The following is a 13769-nucleotide window of genomic DNA, read 5'->3' on the forward strand; positions in this document are numbered from 1 at the left end:
GAAGGAACTAAAATCCTTCTGAATCATTAAAACTGGGGGTTTCAACACTGATCTTTTCCCCTTTCCCGAGCTGGATGAGTGTGCTGGAGCTGTAATCACATCAGAGGGAGGAAAAGGAACTTCTTGTTTCGGTGCAGATCCTCCGCAGTGCCCGGCGAGCTCGGGCTGGACTTTGCCTCCCATGAGCTGGGGCTCCGTGAGTGCCAAAGCCTTGGCAGCTGCTTGAAGTCCCTGAAATGCTGGTTTTGAATGAGAGGAAATGATTTCTTTAGTGGTGGGGGGGATCCTCGTGGAGAAAACGCCTCCCTGCTGGCCCCAAGCAGCTGTACACTCAAGTTCCAGCAAGGCTTTCACTTCCCCAGGAGGGTTTTGCTGTCTGAAATTTGGGAGGGAGGCAGCCAGGAGCAGCACAACAACCATGGCCAAGCCTCCTGCTACTGAGGAGCCGATGTAAATCTAGAATAGTTTTGATATAAATCTAAATTTCATGTTGTGGACGCTCCAGTGCGCAGCAAAACCCTGCAGAGGCCTGAAGCCCCCCAAGCTCAGCTCTGCTTCCTCACAGCTCAAATCCCTGGCTGTGAAGAGATCTGAATTCAAAGAATCCAGGGAATTGCTGTTCCAAAGCCACCACTTGCCTCAACGTCACTTAAGCAGTAAATAATGCAAAGCTGAGCCTGAAATATTAAACTCCTCCTGCGTGGAAGGATTAGACCTGTCAGGGCGTGGGTGTCGAAATCTGATTTTTGCGGCGTATTCCAATTACAAAGGAATTCTTTCAGGGTCTAACACTCTGAACAAGCAGCCAGTTCTGCTCACTTTATCTCTGGATCTAATTCCCTGATCCTGCTGGAAGGTAAAAAAAAAAGCAGCAGTGTGTTCCTGCCTGCAGGTTACAGCACAAAGGGCTCCTGTGTCTGCCGAGCAGCAAATCCTCTCGCGTGGGTCCGTGTGTCTTGCAGGGGCTGTTGGTGTTTGTTTTGCTGCTCCTTTTCACCCCCACAGCCCAGTTCCCTCCCCAAGAACAGGGTGGTGCAGGTGGAGGAGACTCATTGGTAATGCCAGGAAATTTTGGAAGCTCAGTGTTTTGCATTCATCAGTAATGGCACCGTCGGTGGTGCCATTGGTGGCGTCAGGAAATTTTGGAAGCTTTGCATCCCTCATTAATGCACCTTCTGTGGGTGCTCAGCAGAGCTCTGGGCAGGGATAACTGTGCCCTCTGCCCCTTGGGAAACCCAAATTCCTCCCCAAGAACAGGGTGGTGCATGTGGAGGAGACTCATTGGTGGTGCCAGGAGATTTTGGAAGCTCAGTGCTTGGCATGCATCAGTAATGGCAATGGCACCTTCTGTGGGTGCTCAGCAGAGCTGAGGGCAGGGATAATTGTTCCCTCTGCCCCCTGGCTGCGGGGAAACCCAAATCCCACCCCAAGAACAACGTGGTGCATGTGGAGGAGACTCCAGGAAATTTTGGAAGCTCAATGCTTCATCCATCAGTAATGGTACCTTCTGTGGGTGCTCAGCAGAGCTGTGGGCAGGGATAACTGTGGCCTCTGTGCCCTCTGCCCCCTAGGAAACCCAAATCCAGGCTGTTTGTCACCCTGCTGCCACCCTGGGGTCCCACTGGTGATGGGAGGTCACTGCTGTGAGCAGAGGGGACATTGGGGTGCTGCTCGAACCCCCCCCAGCCTGCCCTGCTCCCCAGCCCCGTGCCCAAACACACCCCGGCGTGCCCCAAAGGCCCAGGGACACCTCCCTGGGGCCACCTCCCTGGGGACACCTCCCCAGGGCCCCCGAGGAAGGGTGGCAGAGGCAGCTCCTGGCCAGGAGGAAGCTCCTGACAGAGCAAGGATGTGAGTAAGCAGCAGCATTTTTGGGCCAGCGCGTTCACAAGTTCAAGCTGCAGGGCTGGCACAGGGTGTGGCAGAGGAAAGAGATCCCATGGGTCAGGGCTGGGGCTGTGCTGGCATTTCTGAGCCAGGCTTGCAGCTTTTCTTGTGCCTTATCCACCCCTGTGAGGTGAGCAGAGAGCCGCCAACACGAGCTGGCTGTGCAGAGATTTCCCCATTCCCAATTATTTTCAGGAAAACTTCAAGCATGATTTTTAAAAGCCCAGGTGTGCCTTCTCCTGGAGACAGCAGCTGGAGGTGGAGCACAATTCCTCAATCCAGCAGCTGGAGATGGAGCACAATTCCTCCATCCAGCAGCTGAAGGTGGAGCACAATTCCTCCATCCAGCAGCTGAAGGTAGAGCACAATTCCTCCATCCAGCAGCTGAAGGTGGAGCACAATTCCTCCATCCAGCAGCTGAAGGTGGAGCACAATTCCTCCATCCAGCAGCTGAAGGTAGAGCACAATTCCTCCATCCAGCAGCTGAAGGTGGAGCACAATTCCTCCATCCAGCAGCTGAAGATGGAGCTCAATTCCTCCATCCAGCAGCTGGAGATGGAGCTCAATTCCTCCATCCAGCAGCTGGAGATGGAGCTCAATTCCTCCATGCAGCAGCTGGAGATGGAGCTCAATTCCTCCATCCAGCAGCTGAAGATGGAGCTCAATTCCTCCATCCAGCAGCTGAAGATGGAGCTCAATTCCTCCATCCAGCAGCTGGAGATGGAGCTCAATTCCTCCATGCAGCAGCTGGAGATGGAGCTCAATTCCTCCATCCAGCAGCTGAAGATGGAGCTCAATTCCTCCATCCAGCAGCTGGAGATGGAGCTCAATTCCTCCATGCAGCAGCTGAAGATGGAGCTCAATTCCTCCATCCAGCAGCTGAAGATGGAGCTCAATTCCTCCATGCAGCAGCTGGAGATGGAGCACAATTCCTCCATGCAGCAGCTGAAGGTGGAGCACAATTCCTCCATGCAGCAGCTGGAGATGGAGCACAATTCCTCCATCCAGCAGAGCCTGCCTGTCTCCCTCCCAGCGTGGTTGAGTCACCCCTGGGGGAACCTCACAACTCAATTTTTCTCCTTTTTCCTGCTCCAGTCAGGACATTCCCGCCGTGCCAGCCTCCAGGGCAGCCCAGGCTATGCCTAGGAAGGAGCTGGGGATGGCTGGCTGCAACTCTGGCAGCTGTGACAGCATGGTCAGCACGGCCTCCAACCACTCCCAGCGGGTGAGTAACTCTGGAGTGCCCAGCCCAGCTCAACCCTCTGGGCTGGGGAAGGATTTTGGGCAGATCTCAGCCCAAATCTGCTCTCTGTCAGTGCTTTGGGGGCAGCTGGAGGCCCTGAGCAGCAGCAGGACCGGGTGGATTGCTGAATTCCTGCCCCAGAGCACTCCCAGCCTTCCCATCCTGTGTGGGGAGCCCTCGGTGCTGCAGGGGCTGCTCTGGGGCAGGAATTCCCTGGAGAGGGGATTCTGTGCCTGAAGAGGAGATGCTGTCCTTGGAGAGGGGAGCCCTGGAGGGGGAATCCTGTCCCTGGAAAGGGGATCCCATCCCTGGAGAGGGGATCCATCCCCTGGAGAAGGGATCCTGTCCCTGGAGAGGGGAGACCTGGAAAGGGGATCCCTGGGGAGGGGATTCTGTCCCTGGACAGGGGAATCCTGGAGAGGGGATCCCATTCCTGGAGAAATGATCCTGTCCCGGAGACCCTGGAGTGGGAATCCTGTCCTTGGAGAGGGGATCCTGTTTCTGGAGAAGGAATCCCTGGAGAGGAGATCCCTGGAGAGGGAATCCTGTTTCTGGAGAGGGGAGCCCTGGAGGGAGAATCCCATCCCTGGAGAGGGGATCCTGTCCCTGGAGAAGGGATCTGTGGAGAGGTGAGCCTGCCTGGGGAAGGGAGCCCTGGAGAGGGGATTCCTGGAGAGGAGATCCTCTCTCTGGAAAGGGGATCCCTAGGGAGGGGATACTGTCCCTGGAGAGGGAATCCTGTCCCTGGAGACAGGGAAGAGGGAATCTTGTCCCTGGAGAGGGGATTTTGTCCCTGGAGAGGGTATCCCATTCCTGGAGAGGTGATCCTGTCCTGGAGAGGGGATCCTGTCCCTGGAGTGGGAATCTTGTCTTTGGAGAGGGGATCCTGTACCTGGAGAGGGGAGACCTGCAGAGGGGATCCATCCCCTGGAGAGGGGATTCTGTCCGTGGAGAGGGGATCCCTGGAGCAGGGATCCTTGGAGAGGGGATCCTGTCCCTGGAGTGGAATTCCTGTCATTGGAGAGGTGAACCCTGGAGAGGGAATCCTGTACCTGGAGAGGGGAGACCTGCAGAGGGGATCCTGTCCCTGGAGAGGGGATTCTGTCCTTGGAGAGGGGATCCCTGGAGCAGGGATCCTTGGAGAGGGAATCCTGTCCCTGGAGTGGGAATCCTGTCATTGGAGAGGGGATCCTGTCTCTGGAGAGGGGAGACCTAGAAAGGGGATCCTCTCCCTGGAAAGGGGATCCTCTCTCTGGAGCTAGGATCTGTGGAGATGGGATCCTGTCCCTGGAGAGGCTCCTGTGCTGCCAGGGGTGCAGGGATCACAGCAGTTGTGTAACTGGGTCACGCTGGCTCCGAGCAGTGACAACACCTGCAGCAGACAGCGAGCTGAGCTGCTCCTGCCTGGCACCAGATGGATTCCCCAGTTAAGGCAGGGATGAGTTGGGACCATGGGTGTAGATGTGTAATTTTTCACTATCTGTCCATTAAAGGTTGTTTGTCTCCCAACACTGATCCCAAGATTGATGGGCTAATTACATCCTGCCTGGCTTGGAGCATAATTGATATGTGTGAGAGCAGCTCAGTGCTGGCAGCTTTGCCATTTGATGTATTGCAAACCAGAACCAAACCCTCTGAGTTTAATGGGGATGGAAGAACTGGTTGTGATACTGCCTGGTAAAAGATTTGGATAAGCTGTCTCTGCAAAACAACTCCACCTGGGATAATAATTCCTGCCCTGTGCTTGTTGATCTGATGCACATTCCATCCTGTCCCAAGCCTCATTTTGTTCATGACAGATTGCAGAAATCACCTTGATATCTGATACTGCAATAACAACTCCTGGTGCTCAAAATACAAATAAAATTAAACAACTCTGGCTCAGGAATGAATGGGAGAACAAGAAGAGTTCATCATCTGCATGGAACCCTTCAGTGTTGGTGGTGTTTTCTAAGATTCACCATTGCTGAGCACTACAGGTGTCTGCACCTGCAGATTTGTTACCCCTCTGCTCACATTTCAATTTAAAGAACTGAAAATTAGAGTCCAAGTTCCCAAGTTCAGAATAATCCACCTTCTGACCCACAGAGGCGGGTAATATAAAAAAGATTTTAGTATATATATATATATATATATATTTCTTATTTTTAGAGGAGGTTGGCAAGTTTTCTGGAGCTGTAAATACTCATCATTGAACAGCCATTGTCCAAGCAGCTGTAACAGGCTCTCTAAACTACCTGGACATTAAATATAAATACATAAAATATTAAAATAATATATAATATACTAAAATGCATACAATATTAACATATATTAAAAGTTGTAGATATAAAGTTATATATGTGTGTAGTGTAACATAAACCTCTCAAATATATAGTATAAAGTAAACCTCTTTCTTATATATATATTTATATACATATATATCTTATAAATATATATATTCATATATATTAATATATATTTATATATACTACATATATATTTATATATATTTATATATGTATATATTATATATGTAGTATAAAATAAATATATTTTATATATAATAAATAGATATCTATTTATATTTACTATATATACTGCATATATTTTTATATGTACATAAATATGTAGTATAAAGTAAACCTCTCTTTCTTATATATATCTTTATATATTTATATACACATATATCATAAATATATACACATATATCTTACAAATATATACATATATATATATTTTACATGTATAAATAATAAATATATACATATATATTTTAATTTCTACATACTATAAATGCACACTGCATATATATTTATATATTTTTATATATATGTAGTATAAAGTAAACATTCTTTCTTATATATATTTATATATATTTATACACACATATATATTATAAATATATGCATGCATATTTATATCTTTTACATGTGTATATAATAAATATATACTTATATATTTATATTTCTATATACTATATATACACACTATATAAATGTAGTATAAAGTAAACATCTTTTTCTTACCTGCTCTGCTTTGTATTATTTTTTCAGAGTGACAACAGCTATGACTATTTATCTGTGGAAGAGAAGGAGTGTTTGATGTTCCTGGAGGAAACCATTGGCTCTCTGGATGCAGAGGGGGACAGTGGGGTGTCCACGGATGACACCGACTACGGGGAGCTCTCCAAGCCCAGGAGAGGCCCTGTGCCCCGGGGTGAGCTGGAAACCCTTCTGCAGATAAGATTTTAATATAAAATATAAAAATTAATTTATTTCATACAGGCCTTATTCTCAAGCACAGATATGTACAATACACATCCTGTCTAGACATGAATATTTTACAGAATTTTCTGATACCACAACTCAATGGCTTTGAAATTCTACAATATATAAATACCTTGCAGGGATCTTGCTTAGTGTCAGTAATCACAGTAATTAATGAGACTCTATCAGGCCCAAGGGATCCAATTTCCCCAGCAGTGATGGATCAGAATGTGGGGGTACCAGTTCTGGGTTTCTCTGGGTGTGGGTTGAAGGCACTTGAGATGATAGTTCATGTTCAGACTCAGGTGTTTATTATTTCTTACCAGTAAAACAGTCTCACTACTGTGAGTGGGGCAGCTTTTCATTAGAAGGCACAAAATGGCCAACAATCTCTTGGTGCAAGGTCTTTTAAGACTAAACCATCCAATTAAGAACTGACACCTGGATTATGACGCCTTTTAACCCAATAACTGATCCCAAAGAACTCACAATGTGGATTTTGCCACCCAATTACAAAATGCCACCCAAACCCATGAAGAAGAAGCATAAAGAAGAAACCCAGGAGGACACCCTGTGCCCTCCATCTTGCTTCCATCCACAACATACTAAAAATCCCAAAACCTCAATTTCCCGCCTAAATGATACACCTACACTACTCCCTATAATCTATTTCACACTTTTGTGGATTCCAGTCTATCTTGAAGTCTGGGAAACTTTCTCCATGGATGAGGGTCAAAGTCAGTGCTCCCCTGGGGTCAGGGCACCCCAGAACAGACAGAGAATATTCCTGGTGCTCTGGGTTTGCACATCAGAGGAGCTGGGGGATTCCTGGGTGCCTGTGCTGGCCCAGAAGGGGTGAGGGATTTTCTGTGTCCAGAGCATGACTCCAACTCCTTCTCTTCCCAGGTTTGGGGAACAAGACTCCCCCTGCAAGCAGAGCCCAGCAGAGTGAGGCTGAACAGAGGAGTGGTAAAATCATCCCTGCCCCATCCAGTTCAGCCCCAGCAGCTGCTCCAGGCCCAAGGAACATCCCTGCAGCAAATGGAGCTTCTGGCAGCAAAGGAGGTGTCCCCATGGTGCCAGCAGGAAAACCAGCCCAGGAGGTACTCAAGGAGGGCAGGCTGGACCTAGGAAGCCACACCAAGTCCGTGATTATCCAACCTCCAGACCCATTCCAGGATGAGCTGGAGTGGTCACGCAGCCAGCGCTCAGATCCCAGGGAGGAGGCATCCAAGGAGACCAAGACTTGGACTTCGTGGGGCCACCTGGAGAAATCCACACTGGAGGAGGCCCCTCAGGACCCCGATGCCAAACGTGGGCCTCCGACCGCCCCCAAACCGCGGAAATTGCCACCAAACATCATCCTGAAAACCAGCAGGAGCAGCACCGTGCCGGAGCACAACCAGAAGGTAAAAACAGCACCTCCACCCTCAGCCACCTGCCAGGCCAGCCCTGCCAGCGACAGCACTGCTGAGAAGGGCAACCCAGGCCACCTCGACCCCAAGGAGAAGGAGAAGGCCCGAAGGGAGGCCCTGGAGAAGCTGGGACTGTCCCAGGACAGGCGGGAGCCCAGCGCCCACCTCCATCCCCACCCCAGGGAGGCACCACAGCCTGGCGAGGGCTCCGTGCCGGGGATCCGCCAGATCCCCTTCAAATCCAACACCCTGGAGCGCTCTGGGGTGGGGCTGGGCAGCTCCATGGGCGGCCCCAAGGAGCAGAACGGGCGCGGCAGCAGCAGCTCCCTGGGCAAGATGTCCTTCATCGAGCGCCTGGCGCCCAGCTTCCTCCGCAGCCGGCCCCGGCCCGCCTCCCTCGGGGCTGGGAAGGACTTTGGGGGCCCCAAGGAGCAGGAGGAGAAGGACAAGAGCAGCAAGAGGAGATCCCACCCTCTGCCCAGCTTCCCCAGGCCGCCGCGCTCCGCTGTCAGCGTGAAGATCTCGCCCAAAGGTGCGGCCGACGAGAACCGGCGCGAGGCGCTCAAGAAGTTGGGGCTGCTCAAGGAGTAGCTGGTGGGGCTGGTGGAAATGGGGGTTTTCACCCCAAATCCAGTGGCCTGCGTAGCATCTGCTGCCAGAGGTGCTGGGAGCTTCATAAAGGAAGGCGGCATGTACAGAATATTTTGTATATAGCAGGTGTACATGGGATATTTATACAAAGCAGCTCTCAGCATGGATGGGGTGTGTTCTCCTGCAAGGGCTTTAGTGCTTTTGGGGATCCATCAAAACAGGGAAGCCGTGGAATTCGGGGTTTGGCTTGTTTTCAAAAGGGTTGCCTGTGGATAAAGCGTCTCTGGGAAGAACTGCTGGACTTTGCTGCTCTTTTCGGACTTTTTGGGATTTTTTTATTAATTTTATCACAGCCTCTGAGAGCTGAGCACTCACCTGCCATGTGAAAGTGCCTTGCAAAACCGTCACTGCCTGCTGGGTGGGCTGGAGGGCTGCCCAGACTGCAAAGTGCCTTGCAAAACCATCCCTGCCTCCCTGGCACACTCTGCTCTCCCACCCAGCCCTGACCACCTGCATCCAGCACCTGGAAGAGGCTTGGACTGCAGGAAAACACCGCTGAGGAGGCCAGAAGCTGTGCTGGTGTCAGACCCAGAAGTGCTGCCCAAAATGGGGCAGATGCAAGGCTGGGACAGCTCCAGCTCATCCCTTCTGAGCTGTCCTGGCCCCTCTGATGCTGCCAACACCTTGCTGCTCACCCTGGGGAGCAGAGGTGGCTGATGTCCCTAAATAAACCTCTGTGTGATCACCAAGTGCCATGTGGTACAGATTTATGTCACAGTCAGGTAAATAATAAATGCCCCCTAAATATTTAAAAAACAAAAGGGGTTTAAAACAAAGGGTTCTGAGAGAAAGGATGAGGCAGGTCAGGTCTGCACCACCTAGAAAATTGAATTATTTGATCAACAAAGCTGATCGGTTAAAGCTGTGTTTTCATCCCTGTGCTTCTCCCCTCTGACCATTCTTTTTTCTGCTCTGACTGCTCAGGACCTGCATGGTGCAAGTCCCAAGGGAAATCTCACCTTGTTCATCTAATGAGAAAGGAGGAGAGCATGAGGGACTCTCTCAAAGCATTTTTGCCCTGAAACAGAACCTAAACATTTCTTGAAACCAGATTGTTTTGGAAACAAAAGGCTTCTCTTCCAATCCTTGGCTTTAGTCAGAGCCATTGTGTGCTGGTGTTGTGAGGGCTGAGTTTTGTTCAGATTTCCAAGGAGAAACCTCACTCCCAAAGATCCCTTATCACTCTGTGACGTGGCGATGCTCACAAGCAGGAGCTGGGATGAAATGGGAGCAAATTAAAAGAACAGCCAGGGAGCAGCAAGGTCATTCCTCTGGGCATGAGCTCCACATTTCTGTGCCTCTCCTGGAGCTGCCAGATGCTCTGGGCTGAATCACTCACCACAGGCAAGCCCCATTCCACCAGCTGTTTAATCCTGCCAGGGGAATATGGAATTTTACCTGCTGGATGTGTTTGTGGCCCTTAGAAACGGAGCTGTTTGTGCCCCAGGGCTGGGGCCTGATGCAAGAGCAGCCCACAACTGTGCCTGGTGCCACCCAGAGCCCAGCCCTGCTGCTGGCACAGGGATCCTGCTCCTGCTCCTACTCCTTCTTCTGCTCCTGTTCCTGGCACAGGGATCCTGCTCCTGTTCCTGCCCCTGTTTCTGCTGCTGGCACAGGGATCCTGCTCCTGCCCTTACTCCTACTCCTGCTTCTGCTCCTACTCTTAATTCTACCCCTATTCCTGCTCCTGTTCCTGGCCCAGGGATCCTGCTCCTGCTCCTGTTCCTGCTCCTGCTTCTGCTGCTGGCACAGGGATCTGCTCCTGATCCTACTCCTGCTCCTGTTCCTGGTGCAGGCATCCTGCTCCTGCTCTTACTCCTGCTCCTGCTCTTAATCCTACTCCTGCTCCTGGCAGAGGGATTCTGCTCCTGTTCCTGCTCCTGGCACAGGGATCCTACTCCTGGTCCTGTTCCTTCTCCTGCCCCTGCTCCTTCTGCTCCTGTTTCTGCTCCTGGCACAGGGATCCTGCTCCTGTTCCTGCTCCTTCTTCTTCTCCTGCTCCTTCTGCTCCTTCTCTTGTCCCTGCTTCTGCCCCTGATCCTACTCCTGCTCCTTCTCTTGCTCTTTCCTCTGCTCCTGTTCCTGCCCCTGCTCCTGGCAGAGGGATCCTTCCTTCTCCTTCTCCTTCTCCTTCTCCTTCTCCTTCTCCTTCTCCTTCTCCTTCTCCTTCTCCTTCTCCTTCTCCTTCTCCTTCTCCTTCCCCTCCTCCTGGTGGAGGGATCCTGACCCTGCTCCTGCTCCTGTTCCTGCTCTTGCTTCTATTCCTACTCGCACTCCTGCCCCACTCCTCCTCTTGCTCCTGCAGGGACTAAGGCCACCTCAGCTCCACCTGGAGCACCTGTAGGTGCCTCCCTGCTGCTGCTGCTGGGGACTTTTCTCCTGCTGCTGCAGGGTTTGGCATCAGGCTGGCCAGCCCCAGAATAACTGGATTCACTGCTCAGTTACAAACCAGCATTTCCCTGCTCTTTTCCCTGCCTTACATTTCTTGGATTCTTTCTGAGGCTCAGCACCCTGTGCACACCTTTGGGGTGGTGCAGCTCTCAAGGAGGATGCCCTGCCCTTCTCTCCATGCAGAGCAGCCCCAGGGATGTTTGCAGAGGGATTGGAAGCCTGGCTGAGGACTGTGCCAGCCCCAGAATGTGGCAGAGTTCACAGGGATCCCAGGATGAGGGAAGAGACAAGGATCTGACTCCATGTTTCAGAAGGCTGATTTATTATTTTATGATATATATTACATTAAAACTACACTGAAAGAATAGAAGAAAGGATTTCATCAGAAGGCTGGCTAAGAATACAATAGGAAGGAATGATAACAAAAGCTTGTGTCTGGGACAGAGTCCGAGCCAGCTGACTGTGATTAATCCATTAATCAGGAACAACCAACATGGGCCAATCACAGATGCACCTGTTGCATTCCACAGCAGCAGATAACCATTGTTTACATTTTGTTCCTGAGGCCTCTCAGCTTCTCAGGAGGAAAAATCCTAAGGAAAGGATTTTTCATAAAAGATGTCTGTGACACCAGAAGAATTCAATTCATTGCTCAGCTACAAACCAGCATTTCCCTGCTCCTTTCCCTGCCTTGCATCCCTTGGATTCCTTTTGAGGGTCAGCACCCTGTGCATACCTCTGGGGTGCTGCAGCTCTTGAGGAGGATGCCCTGCAGCTCCAGGGATGTTTGCAGAGGGATTTAAAGCCTGGTGTGGACTGTGCCAGCCTGAGCCTGTTTGGTATTCCCAGCCTGTCCTGGAAAGGTGCTGCTGCTGCTGCTGCTGCTGCAAGGTCAGGGATGGCAAGGACTGAGCGCAGCTCAGTGCTGCAAGCAGTTCATTAACATCAGTTAATTGTTCAGTGTAATTACCTCCCCTCTCTCTAAGAAAGCTTGCAGTAGTTTGGAAATTAAATTGCCTGTAAGGAACAGAGGCTCTTCCTTGTCATCACCATAAAATGATAGAATGGTTTGGGTTGGAAGGGACCTTAAACCTCCTCCAGTTCCATCCCCTTTCACTATCCCAGCTTGTTCCAAGGCTGGGTGGGGGCAACACAAACAAAATCTATCCCAGATCCAGGCAGAGCCCAGCAGAACCCCTGGGGTCTTGTTTGGGACCCCTGCAATCAAAATCAGGCTTCATATTCTGGCAGGGGGTGAAATGAGATGAGCTTTAATGTCCCTTCCAACCCAAACCATTCTGTGATTCTGGGAATCTAATTCTAGGCATATTTAACTTGATTTGTGCCTGGAAGGCAAAATCCCAGCAGGGCCCAGACACAAAACAGCCAGGAAGAGAGATCACAGCCTTGCAGAAGGAACAAGTCTCAGAAGGGTTGGTAAATGTACCCTCAGTGTCTTCAGGCTGATTATCCAGACTGAGTTTATGTGTTAACAATGTTAGAAACAACAAAGAAAACACCCAGAATTTGCATTTTGCATGGAATATTCATCTAATTCCTACCCAGCAGTCCCACCCTGGCTCAGACCTGTCATTTCCATGTCTACATGAGCCTGTCAAGACCTCCTGTCCCAGTTAAAAACATCCTTGTGCACATCTTTCATTACAAAGATCAGACTCAGGAGCAGTGGCTGGTGGGACTCTGGCAGTGTCAGGGAGCAGCAGCTGCACCCAGAAATAATTTGTGTTAATTACAGTTAATTATAGCCGCTCCAGGGCTGCATCAGGGCAGCCTTGGGGCTGAGAGTGAGGTGCAGACCCTCACCCTGCCCTGCAGGGTGATCCCAAACCCAGCAGGATTTAACAGCAGGAACTCCAGGTCCAGCTCTGCTTTAAGATATTATCAGGTAAATTTGCATCACTGGCAAATAGAGGGAAGCAAAACCCAAACCAATAAAATCTGGTGGCTCTGACACAGCAGTGAGAGGCTGCAATGGCCCTGGTGGGTGTTGGTTCTGTTGGTTTGCAGGGTGTTGGTCCTGTGGGGCCAAGCACGGCTTGGGTGGGAGCTGCAGTGACGAGGTTGGGCCTTTTTTCATTTACAGTTCCATTAGGAACAAAGAACAGGGGCAAAAAGAGAAAAAAATGATAATGGAGAGAAGCATGGTAGGGTTGGAGAGGATCCTTGTCTTCTTGTGACAGGGCAGAGCCCCAGCTCCTGGTTATTGCCCAAACTGTGCTGGAACAGGGTTAAAATCCTCAAACACCTCCAGCATCTCCCACAGGGCTGCAGAGAGCCCAGACCAGTCCTGGAGAGGCCAGCTGGATCCTGGAGAGCCCAGATGGATCCTGGGGTGATCCCAGCTCAATCCTGCAGTGATCCCAGCTGGATCCTGCACTGAGCCCAGCTGGATCCTGGAGCCCAGGTTTGGTGCTCCTCACCTTGGTCCAGCAGCATCCATTATCATTTTTTTCTCTTTTTTTGCCTCTGTTCTTTGTTTCTAGTAGACCTGTAAATGAAAAAAGGCCCAACCTCATCACTGCAGCTCCCACCCAAGCCGTGCTTGGCCCCACAGGACCAACACCCACCAGGGCCATTGCAGCCTCTCAGTGCTGTGTCAGAGCCACCAGATTTTATTGTTTTGGGGTTTGCTTCCCTCTATTTGCCAGTGATGTAAATTTACCTGATAATATCTTAAAGCAGAGCTGGACCTGGAGCTCCTGCTGTTAAATCCCGCTGGGTTTGGGATCACTGCAGGTCTGCACCTCCCCAAGGTCTCAGCTCTTTTCTTCCCAACACCCCTGGGTTTGGAAGTCCAGGAGGAGACAGACAGGGGCAGTGTTGTTCCTTGCAGAGGGGTTTGTGTGCACAAAACCAGCCCTGGCTGGCCCCAGGCAGGGGTTTAATCATTAACTGGGCACTGAGGAGCAGCCA

At 50.7% G+C, this 13769-nt stretch overlaps 1 protein-coding gene across 1 annotated transcript; it reads left to right on the plus strand.

Moving 5' to 3' along the window:
• Positions 1–3025: 3025 nt before the first annotated feature.
• Positions 3026–8384, plus strand: CUNH1orf116 (chromosome unknown C1orf116 homolog). The gene is made up of 3 exons (XM_054290805.1): positions 3026–3112; positions 6166–6328; positions 7285–8384. Exons 1-3 carry the CDS (start codon positions 3026–3028, stop codon positions 8382–8384), a joined length of 1350 nt encoding a protein of 449 aa, XP_054146780.1.
• Positions 8385–13769: the final 5385 nt, after the last annotated feature.

This window comes from Melozone crissalis, unplaced genomic scaffold, assembly GCF_028551555.1.
Source record: "Melozone crissalis strain CALT ecotype California unplaced genomic scaffold, PUWL_Pcris_2 ptg000086l_1, whole genome shotgun sequence".
Classification (NCBI taxonomy): domain Eukaryota; kingdom Metazoa; phylum Chordata; class Aves; order Passeriformes; family Passerellidae; genus Melozone; species Melozone crissalis.

What these genes read in the sequence shown, in the direction of transcription:
- CUNH1orf116 (XM_054290805.1), top strand. Translation starts at nt 3,026, where the DNA reads ATGCCTAGGAAGGAGCTGGGGATGGCTGGCTGCAACTCTGGCAGCTGT. An exon ending in CCTCCAACCACTCCCAGCGG is followed by an intron (nt 3,113 to 6,165) that starts GTGAGTAACTCT and finishes TTATTTTTTCAG; the next exon opens with AGTGACAACAGCTATGACTA. An exon ending in GAGAGGCCCTGTGCCCCGGG is followed by an intron (nt 6,329 to 7,284) that starts GTGAGCTGGAAA and finishes TTCTCTTCCCAG; the next exon opens with GTTTGGGGAACAAGACTCCC.